Source organism: Terrapene carolina, unplaced genomic scaffold (genome assembly GCF_002925995.2).
Source record: "Terrapene carolina triunguis isolate 2854851 unplaced genomic scaffold, T_m_triunguis-2.0 Scaffold42, whole genome shotgun sequence".
Classification (NCBI taxonomy): Eukaryota; Metazoa; Chordata; order Testudines; family Emydidae; genus Terrapene; species Terrapene triunguis.
The window spans coordinates 51,735,923-51,762,398 of NW_020664393.1; the positions used below are offsets into that span (position 1 = coordinate 51,735,923).

Sequence of the window (26,476 nt, forward strand, 5' to 3'; positions counted from 1 at the left end):
GTGTCGGTGTAGCACATCCACAATAGCAGCTCTTGTCTTGACAGAGAGAGCAGTGCACTGTGGGAGCTATCTCTGTGCAACTGGCTGCAGGGTACTTTGGGAAGGGTTTGCAATGTCTCATGGGGCAGATACAGTTTCAAATGATGAAGGTTTCTCAATCCCATCGTTTCATGGGCATCCTACTAGATTGGCAGCCGCTTTTCAGTTGCTCTGGTAACCTGCAACCCAGCCATCTCTGTCAGAAAACATGGATCCTGCACTGCTGTTCAGTATTGTGCTGTGCGTTATAAACACACCGCTATAAGAGGAGCCCAAGGAGGGAGAGGGGGCTATTCAGTTGAGCCTGGCATTGTTTGTTTGCACTGTACTATGAACCTTGTTATTATTTCTATGTGTGCCCGAAAAGTAACACATTTTTAAAGTAGCACTCGGTAATATGACCAAACTGACATCGCTGAACACCAAAACAAGAAGCCCACAGAAGTGTGTGTGACAGGGAGTGTGCATGTGTGTGTGTGAATGAGAGAGAGAGAGAGAGACAGACAGACAGACAGAGTATGTGTTGGGAGAGAATGAGCATGTCGGCATGTTTTCTCTTTACATTCAGACAGCAGCAGGAAGCAACCAATCCGGAGGCAAAAGCTGATGCACAGACAGCTGGTGTCCCACCCCCCCAGCTCAGGGGAGACCAGTACACCAGCAGGGGGAGGGGAACACCCAACATCAGCCCTTGCCTCCCTTCCTGGCTCTACACAGCAAGGCATAAGCCTCTCCCCCACCCCAGCAGCATCCCGGCTGCCACTGTAATCTTAGTGCCGGGGAGAGCAGGATTCCACGTTCATGTTTTGATCCTGTGATTCCCTCCAAGTTTTCCCACCCGCTCCTCTCCCCACAGACCAAGGAGATCCACCCCCTCCTCTGTAGTCCAGACAGGAATGTGTTTGCTGCTGGGAGCCAACTTGCTCAGCTGAGAAGTAGTCCAGGCAGGAACCATCTTTTTCTGTGTTTGTACAGAGCCTAGCACAATGGGATTCTGGTCCATGACTAGGGCTGCCTATGTACTACAGCAATACAGATAAATAACAGCAGTGCTGACACATTGAGATAGTGACTTGCGATACTGTGATGCTAGCAGACAAAGAATCTGTAAAATCTCTCTCTCTCCACACTACCTCTCCCCTCTTTGGGCTCTAGGACATACATGAATACTTGTTTAAATCAATAACTTCAAGATTTAACCTTTTACCCAAGCCTTAGAATAAGCTTTTGTTCCATTGATCTCTGATTTAACTGGATTTTCTTTAATTTGTCTAATGATCATTGCTTTATTAAAATCATTTTGACATTAGACTCACTAACACAACCACAGGCAATTCAAGTAGAATGAATAAAGGAAGTAAATAAATAAGTAAGTAAGTAAGTAAGTTACAGCTGTTGGTAAGAGAGAAAGGGAACAAAAAGTTACCTAAGCCTGAAACATTCAAATTCAAAAAGGGACCAGACTGCCTGTTTCAACAAGCTGCAGCCAGAAAGGGAAGAGGAAGCCTGGGGAGTGTGGGGGCAACAGGAAAAGGAGACTAAAGTTTCCATAAACCCAGGATTATCGCATTTAATTCACACTAACACTACAGTAGTCTCAATACACAAGCTTTAGCTCCTATTCTAAGGATGTTAAAAGAAAGGTCTTATGCTCATTTTAATGAAATTGGGTAAAAATTTAACTTTTAAAAGTTAGTAGCAATATATTTGAGAATCCTTATAAAATGCTGAGTTAGATGATAACCAGTCAAACCAAAACCTAAATTATCTAACGCTTGCTATATACCATACTCAGCCATATTATAACTTACAAGCAATTTTTCTTACCACGGCGTTGCTTGAGCTTTCTTGCAAATCCCACAATAATAAGTGATTATCAGCCAGTGAAATGAGCTTTTTACCATCTCCCATTGGCTCCCATATAACACTGTAAAACAAACATATAACATGAATAAAACACATGAAAAACCCCTAACACAATGAAGTCTTGCAATTGTCGGTCATTTTAATTCTGTGGTGCTAAATCTGTCCTTAAACACAATGGTGAAACTCCCATAATTTTCAATATAAATTGGTCCTTTTTGTCTGCAGAGCAGAGTTTGACCATTCTTGTCAATATGTAGTTAGTTACATACAAAAAACCTCCAAACATTAAAATAATATTACAGTGGTAAAGTCAAGCACTCAAAAGTTAGGAAATGCAAGAATTAAGGTTGCCCATACAACCTTAATTTGGCCCCCTGGTGCATATATATCATGATAGTCCTGCTCAACATCATATATAAAGTCTGTGGCAGAGGAAGGAACAAGTGGCGTTCGGTTATCACTCAGAGCCAAGGAATCTGACAGAGGTCTGCTTCATTCAGTGTCTGAGCTCTAACTGATCAGCACTACTTAACATGAGTAACATAACTGGTTCTAACTAGCTCTTGCCAGAGCCTCTTAAAGGTACACTTCCCCACGTCTTCCTTTCCCAGACAATTAACAAACAACATTAGCATACTACAAAATTTCAAGTACTTATAACCAAATTACTAACCAAACTAACAATGCTCAATTTCTCTCAGGTGCACTGTACTGTCATGTAGACCTGTAGGCCTCACTTGAGACATCAGCACCATTGTACTCAGGTGGCAGTAAGTCCATTAACTCTGGTTGTGCCACGTCCTGGGGCTCAGACTTCTTAATCTGCTGTGGTTGTTGCCTGTCTAAGACCTCCTCTAGCAAGATGACCATTCAGGGCCACTTGGTTCCAAGTGGTTCTTGACAGAGCCTCTTAAAGGCACAGTTTCTCACAGGACAAAACAGCGCTCCTGGATCCCAGTCTGCCTGCTTTTTGTAATCTCTCAGGTACCTTATCAACACAGACATGGAAGCAATCTAGACACCCAGGCTGTGGGGAGCATTTCTAAAATGGGTGAATGATTCCTATAGTAGGAATGTAAGGCCCAGATCTATTGGGCTATGAAGTACACAAAATTAACACCAGGTAATGGAAGAGCTGAAACAACAACTCACGGTCTTCTCCACACTCTTTACCCACTCCCTCTTTCCCTAGGTGAGAGAGAGGTAATGGGGAGATAACGGTAGTAAGGACTGACTACTGCTTCTACATTCCTTTTATTGTAGAGCTCTAACCCTGTCGGAGGCTCAATGTAGAAGGTAACATGCTCAGTGCAGTTCATTTGTAGTAAACTCCATGATGCTGTGGGATGCTCAATACATTTGGCATGTTATGAATTTTAGCACCAAGCCTCTAACACAAACTAGGACTCCCCCCCGAAGCATAGCCAAAACTACCTACTCTTTTCCTAATCACCTTAGAAATCACAGAATTATACTGGAAGGGACCTTGAGAGTTCATTTGGTCCAGTCCCCTGCACTCATGGCAGGACTAAGTATTATCTAGACCATCCCTGACAGATATTTGTCTAACTTGCTCTTAAAAATCTCAAATGATGGAGATTCCACAATCTTCCTGGGCAATTTATTCCAGTGGTTAACCACCCTGAGAGTCAGGAATTGTTTCCTAATGTCCAAACTGTACCGCCCTTGCTGCAATTTAAACCCATTGCTTCTTGTCCTATCCTCAGAGGTTAAGAAAATCAAATTTTCTCCCTCCTCCTTGTAACAACCTTTTATGTACTTGAAAACTGTTACCATGTCCCCTCTCAGTCTTCTCTTTTCCAGACTAAACAAACCAAATGTTTTCAATCTTCCCGCTTAGGTCATGTTTTCTAGTTGCTCTTTAATCGATTTTGTTGCTCTTCTCTGGACTTCCTACAATTTTTCCACATCTTTCCTGAAATGTGGTGCCCAGAACTGGTCACAATACTCCAGTTGATACCTAATCAGCACAGAGTAAAGCAGAAGAATTCCTTCTTGTGTCTTGCTTACAACACTCCTGCTAATACATCTCAGAATGATGTTTGCTTTTTCTGCAACAGTGTTATACTGTTGACTCATATTTAGCTTGTGATCCACTATGACTCCCAGATCCCTTTTTTGAAGTACTCTTTCCTAGGCAGTTATTTCCCATTTTGTATGTGTGCAACTGATTGTTCCTTCCTAAGTGATGTACTTTGCATTTGTCCTTATTGAATTTCATCCTATTTATTTCCAACCATTTCTCCAGTTTATGCAGATCATTTTGAATTTTAATCCTATACTCCAAAGCACTTGCAACTCTTCCCTGCTTGGTATCATCCGCAAACTTTATAAGTATACTCTCTATGCCATTAGCTAAATCACTGATGAAGATATTGAACAGAACTGGATCCAGAACTGATCCCGCAGATTCCACTCGATATGGCCTTCCAGCATGACTGTGAACCACAGATAACTATTCTTTGGGAATGGTTTTCCAAACATTTACTCACCCACTTTATTGTATCTCCATCTAGGTTGTATTCCCCTAGTTTATTTATGAGAAAGTCATGCAAGACAGTGTCTAAGGGCTGGTTTACACTAACCCCCCACTTCGAACTAAGATACGCAACTTCAGCTAGGTTATTCACGTAGCTGAAGTCGAACTATCTTAGTTCGAACTTGCCGCGGGTCCACACGCGGCAGGCAGGCTCCCCCGTTGACTCCGCGTACTCCTCTCGCAGAGCAGGAGTACCGGCGTTGACGGCGAGCACTTCCGGGATCGATCCCAGAAGATCGATTGCTTACCGCCAGACCCAGAGGTAAGTATAGACGTACCCTAAAGCCTTACTAAAGTCAAGTTATACCACATCTACCACTCCCCCCCGCCATACGTAAGGCTTATTACCCCGTCAAAGAAAGCTATTAGGTTGCTTTGACACAATTTGTTCCCAACAAATCCATGCTGTTACCCATCACCTTATTATCTTCTAGGCATTTGTAAACTGATTGCTTAATTATTTGCTTCATTGTCTTTCTGGGTACTGAAGTTAAGATGACTAGTCTGTAATGCCCTGCGTTGTCCTTATTTCCCTTTTTATAGATTGGCACTATATTTGCCCTTTTCCAGTCCTCTCCCATCTTCCATGACTTTTTGAAGAAAATTGCTAACGGCTCAGATATCTACTCTGTCAGCTCCTTGAGTATTCTAGGATGTATTTCATCAGGCCCTGATGACTTGAAGACATCTAACTTGTTTGAGTACTTTTTAACTTGTTCTTTCCCTATTTTAGCCTCTGATCCAACCTCATTTTCACTGGCATTCACTATATTAGATGTCCAATCACTATTAACCTTTTTGGTGAAAACTGAAACAAAATGATTGAACTGTTTTCATTGAAACTTCAAAAAAGATTCAGTCTGAGTCAGAGAGCAGGTTCAGAAAATGTCACCCCAACCAGTTATAGTGTGGCAAAATTATACACAACTGAAAACAAGTCTTTATAATGGAAAACATTAAACAACCTAAACAATAGGCATCACTACCAACTGCCTACAATAATTAGAAGTAGCTAACTGGTTTTAAAACTGTCACTTGGTATGAACAGAGAGACAAGATGGGTGAGGTAATATCTTTTATTGGACCAACTTCTGTTTGTGAAAGAGACATGACTCCGAGTTACAAAGAGCTCTTTTTCAGGTCTCTCTAACATCCTGGGACCAACATGGCTACAACAAACTTGGTATCTACATTTCATAATGGACACTTTATTCCATATAGTTCAGTTCCAGAAGACATGTATTAGTTCTTTGAAAAGATTAAAAGCATTTTATAAACACAATTAAAAGGATAAAATATTAATACATTATAACAGATATCTGATTAAACTAATTTCGGAGTTTCTACATCCAAAACGAAATAAAAAGGACTAATGACAATTCTGATATTTTGCGAATGGACTGGATCATGGAACAGTGAAAGTGTTTCTCACGCCAAATGATAGGGAGCATACCAAAAACCTCAGTGATTTTTTTAATTCAATGACTATTTCTGGATTACAAAAGAGGACAACAATGGATATTTTGGCCTATTTTATTAGATAACATTTTTGATTACTGGCAATGAAATTTGTTTTTGCCAATTACTTCTGTAGTGATTATTTGGCAACAGAGATAAAAACTAATTTTCTAAAAGCCATTCGTTATGGGTGCTGATGTGTTTGCCCCTCACTTGAACTAACCACTGGGCATTTGGTTGTAAGGACTAAATTGGAAGCACTTTTTTTGATGTTTTCAAAGGCAAGAAGAAATTTCTTTGAGTGTCACTGAGCTTCAAGGCAAAGAATTTTATAGCTGGAAAGTGTGCTAATTAGAGCCAATTATAACCCAACTGACATACCTCAGAATTAAAAGGTCTAGGAGCATTCACTCTGTCCTTGCAAGATGCTCATTTTGCTACTATTTAATTTATCTGATATGAAAGTTCATCGTTTTATGGATGTGGTTGTAGCAATCATTCAGATTTTATGATCAAGATGAAGGTTACCCAAATCACTCTTTGTAACATGATTTCACTTTAAGTGGAGACCACTTTTCCATAGCCATAACTCAACTGTTAGAGTAATAGGAAAACACCAAGGTTTGAAAAATTCACTCATACCTCTTACCACTGGTGAGTGAGAGGCTTTGCTTTCAAAGTAAAAGGGCTTAAGCCACCAATTTCTGCAGGATTTAAGTTAATTTTTTAAGTTTCTATTCATTACGTATATGATAATCTTCAGAAGGTGAACAGAATGGAAACCAATGCAGCTTTGCCATCTGAGTCTGCAAATAGCTGCAGTCTCTCAGTTGAAACTAGCATTTTGTCAGTTTCAGAAAAGTTAGGGCTTGCCTAAAACAAGTATTTTAAACCAGATCAAATCAAGTTAATCCAGTTTGAAAATGCTTGTGTATACACAACACAATCCACACTAATTCTGCATTAATCGAGAACTCTGGAGTCCTCCAGAGTATCATTCTTGCAATACAACTTTGACAGCTCTCCAGAAGCTCTATAAACATGGCTCACGCAGACCCTTGGAGCTGTGCTGAGACCCAGGATTTCAACATCATCTGGGGAGAAGTGTTGGTTCAGGAAATTCTTGTGGCCAGCGGTTGGAATAAAGACCCTTTTGTGGAAATTGCCCAACAGATGCTCATGAGGGGTCACAACCAGGATGCCAACCAGTGCCAGAAAAAAGCAAGCAGCTCAGGAGAAAGTACATTCAAACAAGGGACAAACGTAGACAATCTAGGAGGGATGTGTGACTTATCCATTTTTTGAATAAGTAGACAAGATTCAACACGCTTATAGTACAACTCATTCCTGATAGCATTTGGTGCCTTTTGCGCCCTACCACCGAGGACAGTCGGCAGACCCATCAGAGGATAAGCAGGAGGATACTGGATAAGAGCTGTCCCCTAAGCGCCAAGGTCTTTTTGATTCCCAGGACCCTGACATCGGAAGGGTGAAGACCAGTCCTGCCCTGTGCCAACAGGCTGAGATTCCTGCCCTGCATTGTTTGGATCCCCTGGAAGGAACTTCAGCACATAAGAACCTATCTTTACAATTTATTTATTATTATTGGCTGTACTGAGGTTCTGGATCTGGTTCCAGGTGCCCTCTGGCCTCCGTCATTGTTGGCAGATGGGAGCTAGGAGCATTTCCATTGGCCCATGCTGCCCATTCAGCATCCCCGTATATTTCCAAAATGGCAGCTGCTCTGCCCAGCAATCAGCCTCTGTGGCATGCTAAATACATGATTTATCAACTGTTTTCGGGGCACTTGCCCATCCCCTTCATCTGTCCTGAAGGTGAAACTCACCCCTCCGATATATCCTGCGTCAAAATGGCAGCCACCAATGGCTCCACACTACCTCTGTCCATAATAGACTTGAACAACAAATGCATTCGTTTGTGCAAAATTCATCAGTTTATAGATAGTGAGAACAGACAGGAAAAAAGTTTGGTTAGAGTTCATTGTTTACATGAGGCATAAATGGATACAGTATGGCCAGGAAAGTCACTAACAATACTACTGTACTCCCACTGAGGTACAAATGACACGCATTCTAACCATAACCTCTGACACCACAAAAGTACCTGCAAAACCTAAATAGGAACATCATTCCAACCACCCCATCTCCCAACTTCCCAAACAGCATAATAGCACATACAGCAGACAGAAATCCCAATACACCCAGATGCAGACACTTATCTCTGAGATTCTCCCAGGATTGTTAAGAGTCTCATGGAGGTAAATTAACATATACATATTTTTAAAATGCTATTATGGCCTGATTGGAATGTGAACAATAAGCAACTGATCTTTTAGCCCTGACTCCCATAGCACCTGCAACAGCTAGACCATCAAGGACAGGATTTCTACGCACTGCTCAGAGACTGATCAACCTGAGAGGGAGAAAAAGGAAGATTCAGAATGAGATGTTTGCAGAATTTGTGGCAGACTTCCAGGGGAAAACCAGACTGGCTGAGAGGCAGAGGTAGTACATGGCCCAGGGAGAGAAAGAAATGCAACTCTCCTAGAAGATCGTGGCAGTGGCCAGGGTCAGCATTGCCAGTCAAAGAGACGATGGAAAAGGATGGGGAGACACTGAGGCAACTCCTGGAAGCTATCCTGAGCCAGAATGCTCTCCTCCAAACCATGCTCCTGGCTAGGCCAGCAGGCCCCTAATTTGGGACCCAGCCATGCCCTTCAGCCCCTGGACAATTCTGACTACTGGAACCAGCAGCAACTCCTCCCCACTGTACCACAACGGCAGTGCTACCAGTGGCCATTCTCCTCTCAGAACTAACCTCAAGGCACAGAGAATACTGGCTCCTGGGAGCCCAGTGCTTTTGAGCCCAGCAGTGCCCCTGACAATTTTGAGCCATGGCTCTCAACCCCAGATCCACAAAAAGAGGCAGAGGGGAAGGCAAATACACACCTGTGAGTTGAAGCTTCCCACCCAACCTTGTTCTATTTGAATGGTTTGTTTTATTGCCAGTTTTGCTTGCACTATTGCTTTAAATAAATGTTTGTTTATAAGTGCATCATTAGTAGATTTTTATATTTGAAAATACATTTAACTAAACAATGTTATTTTTCCATTGGTTTAATTAAAACTTTATTTTTGATTTTGTTATTGTTCTTTCATAATAAAAATTTTTTACAATCCATCCATTACAAGTCGTTAACTTAGAAAACCTTTAAAATAAAGCTGAGATAATTCGTAGGGTTTTACAAAAGTACATAGAGAGCACTTCACTTCCACCACCCATATATAATACAGTTATCACAATGGATCTATCCCAATACCCTCCTCTATGTTCAGGCATGTGGCTCAAAATATGAACAACAGGCATCCCTGACTATCTTTCCACAGCTGTTCCTGTTTTCTACGGGATGCCTTGCTGGCTGCTTGAATTGTCAAGCAATTCTCCCTTGCTCCCACAAATGTCATGAAGAACACAAAAAAGCAATTATAATGGTTAGAACATTTTTTCCGCTGCTTCCAACCTATTCCATAAACAGTGCCACCTGCCTTTTAACCAGCTAAATGTGCACAGGACTACCATTCTGCAGCTACCGAGGAAGTAATTAAAATGTTCCTTCCTTCTGTCCAAACGGCCTGAAATGGCTTCATTGATAAGATGGGGTGTCTCAGAATAATCGAACCAATCTTCACACCATTAATGTCCACAGTGGTCTTGGGAGCAGTGAGTCCTTCCTCCATTAATTTAAATAGAAATCAGTTTGGAAAGATCCTAGCATCATTGACCCTTCCAGACAACCCTGAATTTATGTCTTTAAACCTGCTATGGTGGTCAACGAGTCCTTGGAGAACCACAGAGAAATATCCTTTTCTGTTTATAAATTCCTGAGGGTGGGGGTTAGTGTGGAGAGGGAAGATAAATGATAGACAAGTGTGTTCCATCAACTACCCCAGTACAGTTTGGGAACTCTGTATTGTCAATGATCTCTTGACTATTACCCAGCTTTAGGATCCGGTTAGACAGCACCTTATCAATAACCTTCATGAGAATGGCCCCAACAGTTGATCTCCCCATGCCAAATTGGCTGTCTACATAGAGAGTGGCATTCTGAGGTAGCCAGCTTCCAGACGGCAATGGTGACCTGCTTCTCCCCATGTATGGGGCACTGCATATGTTGGTACATTGTTGCTGCAGCTCCGGGGTCAGTTCCACATAGTGTAGAAGGGTGGAATTTTGTTACTGCTGCCAAGTTCTTACAGCTGCTCGGTGCTTCTGTCTTTGGAGCTCTGGTGCTATTAGCTCTAGCAGAGAGCACAGCCTGCTAATTCAGCAGATCTCCATGTTACTCATAGGGAAAGACCACAGGCATGGTTCAGTGACAAAGGCATTCAGTCCTAAAGACTTGCAAAATGTTGTATAAATACATTAACACAGAAGTGCCCCATGGCAAGGAGCAGCTCAATCTGCAGTGGGAGTCTCTGCTGTTCCCTCAGCCACACAAAGGGTTAAGGAGAGGTACCCTGACATTTATGGACTGAGACAAACAACTGTGAAAACAACTTACGTGCCACCTTATGTGTTTCATGACATCTGTTTGTTACCTCCCCTTGTTCCTGATATCTCGGACAAAACATCCTTATCCATTGTTCTGTCAAACCAGCTGATCTTGTACTAGATTGGGGTGTATCTGGTACTAGCCTTTTGAAGTATTTATGTAAATATCTAGTGCCTAATCCTTCTTAGGAGTGCCTATGTTTTAGCAATGCTATCAGCAATTTTTTCCAAGTTCATCCACCAGACGGTGAACTTGTAAGCATCTGCTTGAATACATGGTCTGACTTGGGTTCACAGCCTCTGGTTCAGGCCTCAGGTCTTACACCAGGCCCAGAGCTCCAGGCTCTCTTTATATATTACATGTACAGCTCGAAAACGGTTGCCTTCACCATTCTGAACTTCTCTTATCACTGCTGGTCATCCCAGGCTGCAGAATGATCCTTTCCCACCAACTCATGCTGGTTTCTCAGGATCATAAATGGTGCTGAATACTGTGTAGCTGACCAAAGAACTGGTTGGTCCTCTAGTTCCAACAGTTTGGCGTAGACCTACTTTTCCTGCTTGTCCTGCTGCCACGGCTTCAGAGTGTTCTCCTAATGCCACCACAGAACATTATTATGCTCCCGCATAATCTGTTTTGTGGTATGATGGGCAAAGACCAATGCTAAATTCATCCAGCTTTGACAGCCTTTGCTTATTTGTGCTTGTCATTATAGTGGTGTGGAGCATTGTTGGATCCACAATGGCCAACAGCAATTCAAAAATGGTGCAACCCCGCCCAGAAAAGAAGTCTGGAGTGGAGACAGTGCAAACAATTTTTTTTTTTTTAATTTGAACCCACTTGGCTTCCCACAATTCACAGGGAAATAATCCCAAAATACATGCTGCTTGGCAAACTCTCCGCAAACCCATACAGAGCGACAACCTCTGGACGTAACTAGCTACAACCTCCCTCCTTATTCCCAATACAAAGTCACAAGCTCAGTACTCATGGTCCCATACAGCTCTGGGCAACAGTGATACTGAGTCCAGGTCTGATTTGTCCTTCTTGGGTGATTCCTCCTTGGCACAGTGCTCCTCCTGGCTCCTTGCTGGGGCATCGCCGGTCAGCCTCTGTGTCCCTCCCAGGCTGTGCGGACAGGTTCTCGGCTGCTTCACTATGTGAGACCTGCTTGCTGTAACCCATTTTGTCCAGAGCTCCAGAAACACATTCCCTTTTGCTCTCCCTCTCCACACTCCTCAAACAGCACTTCCTCTTCCTGGAACAATCAATACTTCTTGCCCTCAGGACAAAGTTGTAAAGGGGCCATGCTCTTAAAACCTAAGGTGATTACACTAAATTGCATCAAAAAAGTTCTGGATTAAACTTCCCTGTGTAGACACACCCTAAGTTTCACAGCTGCCATTCAGAAATCAAATGTCAACTTTGCTCTTCTGCTGCTTAAGGAAGTATAAGCAGCAGCCAAGTGATTAGAGCTATTGCCCTTTGCCTTTGGTGATGACCACCCAAATCCTAATCCTTCATATTGGCCTCCAGCTAGTAGGTTTCTGCTAAAAACAGAAAGCGTTAGAAACAAAATAGCATTTGAATGATTTCTGAATATCTATAGGACAATTTACCCATTCAGATACTTTGAGAACTGAATCAAGAAAGTGATGTTTTCAAGAAACAGGAATGCTGGGATTTGTGGGGGGGGGGGGGGGAAATTGGTACGGACATTTATTTTCTCAGACACTAAAAGCAAGCATGCAATCCAAGTCCAAACTATATTAACTAGAAGGCATTTTTCTCCCCAAGGACAGAAAAAATAAAACTCGAAACATTAACTCAAGTTAATCCATAAGAAAGTTACATTATCTGGGGTTGATGGGGTACATTAGTTTACTCAGATTACAAGTAAACAATTTAAAGATCTTTGTGAATAAACTAAAGAGGAATAAAGCAAAATGCAACACTTTTGTAGAGCTGAAATAAAATGAAAACAAACAATATTGTTTTGGATTAAGTAAGCTCTATCAATTGTTTAATCATCATTACAGAAATCATACACACTACCTACTTTGGTTTTTATTAAGGGAAATACACAAACTCTGGTAGATTGCAACTAATGAAGGAGAAATATTTTGATTAACTGAAAAATCCAGAGCACTGCAGGTGGTTGGGGAGGAATTACCAAAACAGATTTGAAGAACATATAGTGTTGCAGAGGAAAGCTCTACTTGTCATAACATACTTTACTAAAATAATTAAATATGTTCAGTGAAATACTTCACATGCTATGTTTACTGGTAAAATGTGGGTCCAAAATATTATTATTTCTATTAAGTTAGTGCCCAGGATTCCTAGTAACAGACCAGTACCCCATTGGTAGGGCCCTACCAAATTCACGGTCCATTTTGGTCAATTTCATGGTCATAGGATTAAAAAAATCATAAATTTCAGCTATCTAAATCTGAAATTTCACAGTGTTGTAATTGTAGGGGTTCTGACCCAAAACGGAGTTGTGGGAGGGTCACGAGGTTATTGTGGGGTGGGGGTAAGGGGGGGGTTGTGGTACTGCTACCCTTATTTCTGCGTGTTGCTAGCAGCAGCGCTGCCTTCAGAGCTGGGTGGTCGGAAAGCAGCGGCTGCTGTCGGGGAGCCCAGCTCTGAGGGCAGAGCCACTGCAAGCAGCAGTGAAAAAGTAAGGATGGCATGGTATGGTATTGCCGTCCTTACTTCTGCACTGCTGCCTTCAGAGCTGGCCCTCGGTCAGCAGCCACCACTCTCTGGCTACCCATCTCTGAAGGAAGCAATGCAGAAATAAGGGTGGCATGGTATGGTATTGCCACCCTTACTTCTGCGCTGCTGCTGGCGGGGCACTGCCTTCAGAGATGAGTGCCCAGCTAACAGCCGCGCTCTCCAGCTGTGCAGCTCTGAAGGCAGTGCAGAAGTAAGGGTGGTAATACTGCGACCCTCCTAAAATAACATTGCAACTCCCCTGCAAATCACTTTTGTGTCAGGAGGACTCCCAATTTGAGAAATGGTTGTCTCCCCCATGAAATTTGTATAATGTAGTGTAAAAGCACACAAAAGACCAGATTTCATGGGGGGGAGACCAGATTTCAAGGTCCATGATGCATTTTTCATGACGATGAATTCGGTAGGACCCTACCTATTGGTCTAGGCACTGTACAAACAAAAAACAGTCCCTGCCTCAAAGAGAAAACTATAGATTTATTCAATGGAATTTGGAAGACCATTTTTCAGTACCATTCAGACAACAACATTATTGAAAGAGTTCTACTTAATGCTGCCTCAAAGAAAATGAAAAATCAATAGTGTTCAAATTGAAAATACCCTATTAGTCTCTATTTCTCAACATTATTCAGTAGGTCTAAACAGCAACCAAACTTATCCTAATTCCATATAATAAGTAGTTATATAATTAGGAAGGCCAAAAAAGAATTTGAAGAACAGCTAGCCAAAGACTCAAAAAGTAATAGCAAATATTTTTTGAAGTACATCAGAAGCAGGAAGTCACTGGACGATTGAGATGCTAAAGGAGCACTCAAGGACTATAAGGCCACTGCAGAGAAACTAAATGAATTCTTTGCATCAGTCTTCACAGCTAGGGATGTGAGGGAGACTCCCAAACCTGAGCCATTCTTTTTAGGTGACAAATCTGAGGAAATGTCCCAGATTGAGGTGTCATTAACGGAGGTTTTGGAACAAATTGATAAATTAAACCGTAATAAGTCACCAGGACCAGATGGTATTCATCCAAGAGTTCTGAAGGAACTCAAATATGAAATTGCAGGACTACTAACTGTAGTCTGTAACTTATCATTTAAACCACCTTCTGTACCAAATTACTTGAGGATAGCTAATGTGAAGCCAATTTTTAAAGAGGGCTCCAGAAGTGATCCCGGCAATTAAGGGCCGGTAAGCTTGACTTCAGTACCGGGCAAACTATGGTAAAGAACAAAATTGTCAGACACATAGATTAACATAATTTGTTGGGGAAGCGTCAACATGGTTTTTGTAAAGGGAAATCATGCCTCACCAATCTACTAGAATTCTTTGAGGGAGTCAACAGGCATGTGGACAAGGGGATCCAGTGAAAATAGTGTACTTAGATTTTCAGAAAGCCTTTGACAAGGTCCCTCAACAAAGGTTTTTAAGCAAAGTAAGCTGTCATGGGATAAGAGGATAAGTCCTCTCATGGATCAGTAACTGGTTAAAAGATAGGAAACAAAGGGTATGAATAAATGGTCCGTTTTCAGAATGGAGAGAGGTAAATAGGTGTCCCACAGGAGTCTGTACTGGGCTGAAATTTTTCATGGTTGATATTTCCTCAGGTTGATATTTATTTTATTTATCTATTTGAAATTTCAGCCAAAACTATTCAGCCATTTCTGAAAATGAGATTAAGGAAAATAACATTGATTTTCAATGTTACAACAATTTTGGCTAACTTTTCTTTGAAACTCTAGTGTTAGTGACTTGAAATTTGGCAGGAGGGTAGACTGTGTGTTAAGGATATGCCCTTTTCCATCCCTATGAAAATCTGCCCAAATATGGTCAAGTTAAAGCCTTTGGGGAAAAAAAACACAATTCATTCATGCTCAGTAGAGATTTGCTAGTGTTTAACAGGTAAAAACTGAAAATCCTGTCTTCACTGAACATGCTCAGGCTTCTCACAGCTCCTAGTGCTGACCAAACTCCTACTGTTATCAGTTACTCCAGTAGCTCAAGTGGCAGAGGTCTTTGCGGTGACTTTAAAGGCTCTAACCCTGCTGATGAACCTGATGACATATACTTCTTCTCCCTCCCATTTTAATTAAAAAACAAAAATAAAAAGTAAAACTCCACCATACTACATTAAAAGAACATTATTAAGGTTGCGAAGTCAAGCACTCTGAAGTTGGGAAATGCCAGAATTAAGGTTGCCTGTGCCTGTGCACAGGATCCCTGCCTCATTCAGTGCACAGAATGAATGCTGTTCATGTAATAAACAGCTGTTCAATCTTATTTTTAATTCATTTTTCAGTGTGTGGCTTATTCACCGCACACGATTCAAACCCTACACTGAGGACATAATTATTAACTTCCTCATGGACTATGGTGCTCATCACTTCAGTATTTGAGAGCTTCCCAAACATTAATGAATGTTGCCAACTCTCACAACTTTATGGTGAGAAAGGCAATTTTGGCGCTTGCTGTAGGAGTTCTTACCAGAGGACCTAACTAATCTCAGTACCCCATTGTACTAGGTCCAGTATAAAAACATAGCAAGAGACAGTCCTTAATCCTGCCCTAAAGAGTTTACAATCTAGTGCAAATGGTGGTGAATTTGGGATGTGGAAGCTGGAACTGGGATTCAAGCTCATCTTATGAAGAGGCTGCTAAAGTATCAATTCCTACTGAGATAGGGAAGAGTTAAATTGTTGATCTACACGTGAAAGGTTCTATAATTCATTAGACATGCCCTGATGTATCCAAGTCCACTGTAAATCTAATGTTACATCTTTGAGAACAAGGCTTGCTTTCTGAAAAGATGGTTTAATGAATTTATAGGTGTGATCTTTTTGGAGTACACACCATCAGGGTCTTCCACTTTCTGGACACAAAGGCAAAATCTCCCACACTTTGTTTTCAGTCTGAGACTGTCTCCATTACAGATGCCACAGTGGCACAGCTACAGCGCTGCAGCTGTGCCGCTGTAGCACCACAGTGTAGACTAGTAGTGGGCAACATGCAGCCCGCGGGCTGCATGCGGCCCATCAGGGTAATCCTCTGGCAGGCTGCCAGACAGTTTGTTTACATTTGCACGGCCGCCCACAGCTTCCAGTGGCCGGCAACGGTGAACCGCAACCACTGGGAGCTGCGGGTGGCCAGGCAAATGTAAACAAACTGTCTGGCGGCCCGCCAGCGGATTATCCTGACGTGCAGCAGGTTGCCCACCACTGGTGTAGACACTTGCAACAGTGATGAAAGGGGTTTTTCTGTCACTGTAATTAATCCACCCTCCAAGAGGTTGTTACCTAACAGCTCTGTGTTCTTGGGGAACCAGGGTGCATTACCCAGCCTGTCTGACTCACGAAAGACCTTCCCCATCCCAGCCTCTGCTTGAACCAAATCTGCATCAGAAGAAAGACTTACAAAAAGCAATGAAAAGGCAGTGGGAGACACACCTAAACCACTAGGATAAAGATGACAGGATTAAGGAAACTCTCCTAGCCTCATTTGCATCGAAGATGGGACAAGGATGCATCTCCATTAGCATACAGAATGGAGAACAGAGATTCCAAGGCAAGAACCACACTGAACTCTGGGACCAGAAAAGCAGGGAAGCACTGCATGATGGGAGATCTCTACTCCAGATGTTAATGAACCCACGCCTGCACACACCCAGCTCAGCAGTTATCAGACCAATTCTAGGAATAAATCCTTTATTGGTATCCAAAATAGTGAAGCTCTCTAATTGCATTGTGACCTCCCTCCAAGGAACACCGTCCATAGCCAGAAATGATCAGCTCCCATTGCCTAGCCTGAACAAAGCAACTTTGGTATACTCCCTTGAGCCATCAGTTTACATATAAACAAATCTAGTGTTCTCCCTTGAACCATTGCTGTTTCTCTACAAAATCCCCTACCCATGCTCAAGTAAGTATTCTGATGACTGGATGCAAAATCTGCATCAATTCCATTGGGATTTCATCTTCTCCTGACTGATCATGCTGGGGGCTCTGCCTGACTCCAGCACTCCGGACCCTCAGCTACCATCACCACCACCTGGGACCCCCGATTGATTCAAGCTTCATGGAGGGTGAGAACCCATCTCTCTCGCTCTCTCTCTCTCTGTGTGTATAGCCTTCTGACCCTGACTTGTGTGATCAGTTATAGTTTTGTAAACCTGACTTTTATAATCAAATTTAAGTTAGATTTATTATTATAACTGTTTTGTTTGTTTGGCTGCCCTATGGTTATTACCTGGCAATAAATAACTTTCATGATTAAGCTGGTTGCTTTTCTCTCTCTCTCCCTCTTCCACCCCCACCGCCCCTCGGGGTTGTTTTTTGTTTTCCTCATTCACTCTGCAGCAACGCTCTTCGTACCTAAGCTAAAAGATTCCTGCAGCGCCCCAAAATCCTTCATGAGAATCCTACCTGAAAATCAACAGGAGACAAGTGACTTTTCACATGTTTTCCTGCCAGTTCCATATATTTTTCAGAAGATGACCCCATAAAAAGGAAAATGACCAAAATGGAAAATAATATAGATAATGTTTCAAAAAGTTAGACAAGTGGTACAGTATTATGGGTTATTCATATTAAAAGAAGGGAAGAAGAGAGGTCAAGAGAGTAAAAATCCTGTTGAGAATTCAGAGTTATGAAATAGCATCCTTTAGTAAACCAAAATATAATGTTAAGAGAGGAAGTTTTATAAAGGATCAGAATACAAGGTCAGGAGGTCATTGGAAATGGGCTGGAAGTTGTATTCCAGTCAAAAGCAAATCTATTTCACTTGTTATATGGTAAGTTTTCCCCAAATTTTCTTTTATATTATTCTTCTACCTTTTTCTGCACACAGAGACAGGTGATGAACATAATTTCAAGAAATCAAAGAGGTGTGAAACAATTATTTAAGTGCTGAAAGTTCTTTGACTTTATCTACAATGAATCAGCTTCATATCTTGATAGATCTGAAGTTTTGTGCACCATGTGAAGAAAATGGACGGTCTAGGACATGAGTAATAGACAGGGCTTAAATTCTCAGACAGTATTTCCCAGAGCCCTCCATGCCCTCCTCCCCCGCAACATGCTATAAAAACACCGGGGGGGGGGGGAGTTTGAAAATATTTACCTGAGTACTGCTCCAGACAGCGCCACTGAATTTAACAGACATTAGCATGTGATGCTATATTCTTTGGCAATTTCTGTAAAAGGAAAATGGTTCAAACTATACCTATGATCCTGATATTGAATGTGACCAGCTGAACCTGCTGCACTTGCACAGAGCCCCTCTGATACATTTGCACAACCTGCAGAATTGAGCATCCCAGCCCAGGTGGACAAACTCGGGCTAGTGGGGCTCACACTAGTGCACTAAAAATAACTATGTAGACAATGTTTTGAAGTGGCATCTCAAGCTTCGAAGCCCACCCCATTTTCTAGGCTTCAGACCCTGAGCTCCAGCCCAAGCCACAATATCAAACTGTTGTCTACACAGCTATTTTTAGTGAAGTAGTGTGAGCTCCTCTAGCCCAAGTCTGTCAACATGGGTTGGGAGGCTCACTCCTGCAGGCTGTGTAGACATACCCTATAAGGTTTCAAAGGGGTCTGCCCAACCAGGGGTCTTGAGTTCATTTATTTTTAGTAGTAGGTCCTATCATATGTTAAAATAAGTGACAATTTTCATTTGTTCTCAATGCAAAATTACTCATCAGTAGATTGTTCTAATTACACAATTTCTTCACTATGTGAACATATAACATTTAAAATGCTATCAGCAGAATTCTGATTTTCAAAACAATTTGCTTGATATTAACTTTTTTACTAAATCAATTTATAGATCTTCAATTTTGTTTCCTTAAGCATGCATCCTTAATACTGCATTAATGAAATGAAATCTTAAAGACATGGCAGGAAATATGATTATATTTGGATTAATGTTACTATCAGACCCTTAATGATAATTCTTCCACAATACTACTGAGGTGGAAGTCAAACAGCTTAATGGGACTAAATTAGGGGGCCCAGACAATTTCCAGCCAAGAATATTAAAGGAACTGGCACATGAAATTGCAAGTCCAATAAGAAGGATTTTTAATGAATCTGTAAACTCAGGGGTCATACCCAAAGACTTGAGAATTGCTAATATAGTTTCTATTTTTAAGAAAGGGAAAAAAGTGATTCAGGAAACTACAGGCCTGTTAGTTTGACCTCAATTGTATGCAAGATCTTTGAACAAATTTTGAAAGAAAAGTAGTTAAGGACATAGAGGTGAACAGTAATTGGGATAAAACACAACTTGGTTTTATAAAAGGTAGATCATGCCAGATGAACCTCGTCTCCTTCTTTGTCTAAATAATCAGTTATCTTCTCAAAGGAAAAGCAGTAGATCTAATCTACCTGGATTTCAGTAGGCATTTGATATTGCTTCACATGGGAAATTATTAGTTAAATTGGAGAAGATGGGGATTAATATGAGAATTAAAAGGTGGATAAGGAACTGGTTAAAGGGGAGACTACAATTGATCATACTGAATGGTGAACTGTCAGGCTAGATTTCCTCAGGGATCGGTCTCGGGACCAATCTTATTTAAACATTTTTATTACTGACCTTGGCACAAAAAGTGAGAGTGTGCTAATAAAATTTGCGAATGACACAAAGTTGGGAGGTATTGCCAATATGGAGGAGGAAAGAATATCATACAAGAAGATCTGGATAACCTTGTAAAATAGGAGTAATAAAAATGGGATGAAATTTAATAGTGCAAAGTGCAAGGTCATGCATTTAGGGACTAACAACAAGAATTTTTGCTATACGCTGGGGATGTATCAGTTGGAAGAGACAAAAGAGGAGGAAGATCGGGGTGTATTGGTTGATCACAGGATGACTATGAGCCGTCAATCTGCTGTGGCTGTGAAAAAGGCTAATGCAGTCCTATGATGCATCAGACGAGGTATTTCCAGTAAAGACAGGGAAGTGTTAATATTATACAAGGCAGTGGTGAGACCTCATCTGGAATAGTGTGTGCAGTTCTGGTCTCCCGTGCTTAAGAAAAATGAATTCAAATTGGAACACGTGTTCAGAAAGGCTACTAGGATGATCTGAGGAATGAAAAACCTACCTTCTGAGATGAGACTCAAAGAGCTTGGCTTATTTAGCTTATCCAAAAGATGGCTGAGGGGAAATAGGATTGCTCTGTAAAAATACATCAGAGGGATATACTAGGCAGGAAGCGGAGTTATTTAAGTTAAGTGCCAATGTTGACACAAGAACAAATGGATATAAACTGGCCTTCAAGTTTAGGCTTGAAATTAGGTGAAGGTTTCTAACCATCAGAGGAGTGAAGTTCTGGAACAGCATTCCAAGGGGAGCAGTGGGGGCGAAAAAACTAACTGGCTTAAGACTGAGCTTGATAAGTTTATGAAGGGGATGGTCTGATGAGACTGCCTATAATGGCATGTGGCCCATCAGTGACTGACAGTAGCAAACATCTGTAACAGCCAAAGATGGGACACGAGATGGGGAGGGCTCTGAATTACTACAGAGAATTCTTTCCCAGGTGCCTGCCTTGTTGAACCAGCCTACATGCTCAGGGTCTAACTGATTGCCATATTTGGAGTCGGGAAGGATTTTTCCCATGGGTCAGATTGGCAGAGACCCTGGTAGTTTTTTGCCGTCCTCTGCAGCATGGTGCATGGGTCACTTGCAGGTTTAAACTAGCGTAAATGGTGAATTCTCTATAACTTGAAGTCTTTAAACCATGATTTGAGGACTTCAGTAGCTCAGCCACAGGTTATGGGTCTATTACAGGAGTGGGTGGGTGAGGTTCTGTGGCCTGCAATGTGCAGGAGTTCAGACTAGATAATCATGATGGTCCCTTCTGACCTTAAAGTCTATAAGTCTATGAATATATTTAGTTAGAAATATATTCATAACTAGTGCTTGAAAATGCTGCCTACATTCAATGCAAAGTGTTACAACTATGAAAAACTTGGTTTTTTTGCATTTCCTGATAAAGTTTTTGTTTTTTCCATTTTTGTTGGTGCATGTCTTTAAAAAAAAAAAAAAAAACCCAAAAGAAAATAAACTTACATTATGAGGTCAATAAACACCGGAAAGCACTTAAGTCCATCTCTATGTAGTATTGCACTTAAGCCTGTGCTTAATTGTCAGCATGTGATTGTGTCCCATTGACTTCAATGGGATTTAAGCACATGCTTAAAGTGAAGCACATGATCAAATGCTGTCATTAATGGATTTATTTTTCCTGAACTAGGGCCCTAATACAGTCCATATAGTAATATTATGAAGCTGTTACAAGTCTTTTCCACTCGCAGTTACAGTGTATGTTAAACTAGTAGAAATCCGTGTTTACTGTAGTCAAACCACCCAGCACTGAGAGCTCCTGTGACCATACCAGCTAAGAAAGGATGAGCCTAGACAGTCCTTGGATAAGAGACCTTCAAGGAAAATCCAATTCATATGAAAGAGGTACTAGTAAATCAATAAAAAGCAATGTTCTGCCAATTGCAGACTGAACCATCAGGGGGTACTGTGCTGCGAGATGGTGAGGGCTTTTATTTCTTTATTTTTAAGATGTGACCAAACTGATGTCCAGATGAGCTTTGGTCCTTTAATTTCTCATGAAACTACTTGAAATAATAGGAATAACAACCTTAGCATTCTGGCCACATTCTACTTTGGGCAATTATATTGTGCTGACCTAAATTCCCCCTACCTTTTAAATTGGATGTGGTATAATTAGCTTGCCCCATACCCTAAACTTTGATAGATCATGAAAAAGATGGCCCTTAATGCAGCATTTTGGTCTTAAACTTTGCAGAGAAGTAGGAGGAAAGTGCTTGATTTTAAAAGAATTATCAGGTTTTCAGATCACCAAAGTGAAAATTTTCCTGATTGCTTCTTAAACCCCATTTTAGAGTACAAATGAAGGAAGGGGCTGTATGCTACAGAGTAACATAAAAGACAACACAATGCCAAGAACAGAAAGGAGACAATGAAGACCACAGAGGGGAAAAGGAAGGAGGGGAGACTTTGGCTGTAAAGTGAAGTATCAAGTCAAAAGAAAGGAGTCTAGTTACTGAATCATCAACACATGAAGCACCTGCATGCTCTTTGTCTGGCTCCTACTCATAAGTTAAGGATAACACTGCTTAAGCTTGAGAGATCTCGCAAGATCACAACTTGCGATAGTTGGAAGTACAGTAACCATGGATTTCAATCAGTACATCATATGACCTTCTCACTAAAGAACATCTATTTCCTGTGGAGCTCATAAATGCCTCTTTTATTATTAAAACCCACACTGTAAAGTTATGTGAGGATTAATAAGAAATCTTCTCTTTGAATAAAATGCTGGTTTAATTTTCAGTCATTAAGAGCAACCTCCTTCATTGACAAATGGCTTTTCCTGCGCCAGATACCTGCATTTGTGCTGTCCCCAGTTCTAGTTATTAGCATAATTTGTTGCAATTGACTTAAATCCCATTTCCCCATGAGCTTCATTGGTTGGTATATTCTGGGAAGGCATCAAATGCTTGTCTTTTTCAATCAAATTTCTGTGTATGAATTAAAATTTTGGTGGCTCTGATCCCTCCTAATTAGAAAGATGTGGGAAGTCACAGAGAGAAACACGAGGTATTCATGCTGAAAAGAACTAGCCCTGCCACTGTTTACTCATGCATGGGGTTAATCCTGCCATCACCAATTTGGCAGACACATGGCTGCCCCAAAGGAACTGATATTGGGGGAAAAAATAAATATTGTGGATACCTCATTTCCATTAAGTCTGTCACTAATGGTTTGCTGACTTGCCTACCAACTTCAAGTGTAAGCAGAAGGAGCAGCTCCGACAAAAGTAGTAAAATGAGTATGATTTTCTGTTTTTCCTCATTTAAAAGGGATTTCCCACATCATAAGCAATGTGAAGATATTCTCTCTCTTTAAAAGGCCTAATTTTTAATTAAAACACACTGAAGACAGATTTGGTTAGGGAAGAAAGCATTTATTTTCTATTTAATGTCTCAGTGCCTTTATAAGAACAAAATTAGATAATTCTTTCGCTAGAAAAGCTTCTTTCACTCCATAAAGAAATATTAATATTCTCCCCTACTTGACAAAAGGCTTTTGGTACTGGTACAGTGGTTAAATTTATAGTACTATCTATATTCTTACAGTTTACTTCACATTTTTCAGATTGCTAACCAAATGCATGCTTAGGAGAAAATTACAATGGATTATACAGAGTGATAAATATCCTATCTATCTTCTAACACAGCAGGTCTGCTCTCTGCACATACTTCGAGTGATCTCTGTTCACTTTTTTGACAAAGTCAAGTTTTTATTGCACTGCATACACGTTAGCACTACAGAGCTAACACTACTCTATTCTAGCACATGAATGCTTGGGAATTGTTATCAGTGTTCTAATTCTGGAACATTGATTACTTATGATACATAAGCCAGAAAAAACTCACCTTGCTAACAGATCACAGGCATACTATGCAGAACTTAAAAATGGAGAAGATTTGAAATCGAGGGCATTAGTCCACACCAAGTTACTTCAACCAGTGTTTTTGTTGTTGTTGTTCTTTCCCTGTCATCTGCTCCTCCTCCACTCCTCCCTCCCCCCACCCAGGGTTATCCCACTGAAATCTATGAAACAACTTACAGGCTCAAAAGAGAAGTTGAGAAAACTCTTTAAAAGTGAACTCAGCTTTCAAAGCCAAGAGGTGGCAAGCATAATTTTATCAACAATTTCCTGAGATGAAAATGTCTCAGTTTCTGAGCAGACTGCTTTATTTCTTTAGAGTAGAAGCCCTCCCTCTGTTACTAACTCTTGGTATGCGTAACAATAACTGTATTCTAATTTCTATAAGCACAATAGACTAAGTTGTCAGATTTTTTCTTACATGCTTGATACATAAGAAGTGCAACTAGAAAAGAGGAAACTTATTATAAATCTGTAGAAGTTATAGCTGGAAAAGACCTAGGTTGTTTATGCCTCCAGCTAGCAAAGCACATTACAGGACTACACAAGTTTAAATATAAACACATGCTTAAATGTTTTTTCTGAAGTAGGGTTCATATCCATTTCCCTGCTCATTCAAATGTCTGCTATATCCAGAGTAAGAATTTTGCTAACTCCAAGATACATTGAAGCTTAGCAGCAGTCCAGATTTGTGTAAACTGCAGATGAATAGCAGTTGGTGGTATTCAAATACTGACAATACGCATGGCAAGAAGAGCTCCAAATGTCTTTGTCCACAGATGTCATGGTTAGTTTTGTCAGGATATAACTAGAAAAACATTCCAAAAGTCTTTGAGCAGAGGACACATGAAGCTCAGAGACAGGTAAGGAAAACTTAGAATTTTTGTCATCACACATTAGGCATTCTTTTCTGGTCTTGGCTCAGAAGAAAATACACACTATAGTGTGTGTACTATATGATGTGTGTGTATGTATGTTTGTTCCAAAAATGAATTCTGCATTTCTTTACCTCATTTCATTTTTGAAAATCTATGTGCCAGTGTCCTTGTCACTTCTTGTTAAAACAAAGTCATTAAAAGAAAGAATGGTAAGTGAAATAAAATGAATACCTAGCATCCTGGCAGTGAAAATAATTCCCTTCTCCCCTCGCACCCCAAAGTATTTCTAGTACACACCGTATTAGAAATAGAAATAATATCAGAGGCAATATTCTAACTATAAGGCCTTCGCCAGGCAATAGGAAATGAACATAGGAAAATCAGCTGTAGAGAAAAGAAGCTGAGATGCAGGATACAGTGGGAACAATGAAAGGAGAAAGCATAGGCAAGAAAAGGACAGTGTGAAAAACAGGAGTTTGGTAATAGAAGAGTAATGTTACAAGCACATTTTAAATTTAAATTTTTCTCTTTCCTTTTCTTTTCCTTATAAAATGCAGATAAAGATATTCGATAATTGCAATCTTCTTTCTAATCTTCATTCCAACCATTCATTTCAAAACTTGACTTAAAAAAAAAAAAAAACTTTTAAAATCTGCTATCACCTCAAGTGTGCAATTTCAAGAGCTGTCATGATTCAGTTAACGACTCCCTTCCCCCGCTCCTCCCCAAAGTAACTTGGACGGAGTGCCAGACTGCTCAGAGAGGGTGTAATCACATTGCCTCTGATAGCTAGACTACAAAGCATATAAGCCCTTTAGTTAAAACAGTAGGAGATTGTGTTTTTGAATGAAACATTGACCAGGTAGTGCAGGCAGCCACAGCCAGCAATCTGAATGATTAACGTGACATTTATGTAGCCAAAGAATCAGCCTCCTTAATGTAAGTAACCCATTTGACTATAAAGTTTCTCGTGCATTTTCATGATGATTTTTAAATACTTTGTTTTTCTTCAAATGAAGGAAGAATGTTCTTGTTGTTAAAGGTAAATTCTAATCCCAGTTCTTCCACGACTATTTGGGGTGATTTGGGGCAAGTCACTTAGTTTTACAAAATACCTAAAATACAAATATAGAATTAAACAACAAAACAGATTTTTAAACATCTAAGTAGACACTTGTCAACACATTGCTCTCTGCTTGGCAGTTAGCCTACATGTGGATGAAATTAACAAACCCACAACTTTACTGCACACTACTGCCTTGTGTTTCAGAATAAAATCTTAAAAGTAATATTTTGAATGATGCAGCAGAGTCCCCTATACACCAGGTCTTTGTGTATACTTGTTTCAGTGGAGTTCTCAGGACAGGATGCTACTCTATCTTGGCCCAATTCTGGTTGGTCTCTGGTCAATCTAGAGAGGTGTTCAATTAATAAAGGTAATTTAACATTGTAAAATTATTCAGGATACCTTTGGGTAGTCTCTTACAAGGAAGGAGGTCTTTAAATACAGTACTATTTATTAGTTTTAATCCTTACTAAACTAATTATAAGTGATTCTGAATTTAAAGCACCGACACAAATTACCAAAGCCACACCCAAACCCCGACTGCACCCACACCAGCTGGCCCTCCAGACCTTGCCTTCAGGCCCTTGTCCCGCAACCTCAGTTGGCTGAACACCATCCAGCCAATCTGCCTCTGAAACACACCCAGGAAACAATCAGTATGCACTCATGCTTCACACCATCCATATCTTTGCCCTGGTGTCCCGCCCCGATGCCAAGTGGCAGGACCTGCTGACACCTAAGGAGGGCTAGGCTGTACTTCACTCTGGTTCTACAGCCCTCCTGGGCTACTAGCTGGTGGCACCTTCAC

The 26,476-nt window shown here is 40.9% G+C and overlaps 1 protein-coding gene across 1 annotated transcript in view; it reads right to left on the bottom strand.

Annotated features, from left to right (window-relative positions):
• The window catches only part of EIPR1 (EARP complex and GARP complex interacting protein 1), a 143,071-nt gene that overhangs the window by 46,717 nt on the left and 69,878 nt on the right, over positions 1-26,476 (bottom strand). The window contains exon 5 of the mRNA XM_024215810.1: positions 1,867-1,966. Coding sequence (XP_024071578.1) covers positions 1,867-1,966 — 100 coding nt within the window. The remainder of the gene's footprint in view (positions 1-1,866; positions 1,967-26,476) is intronic.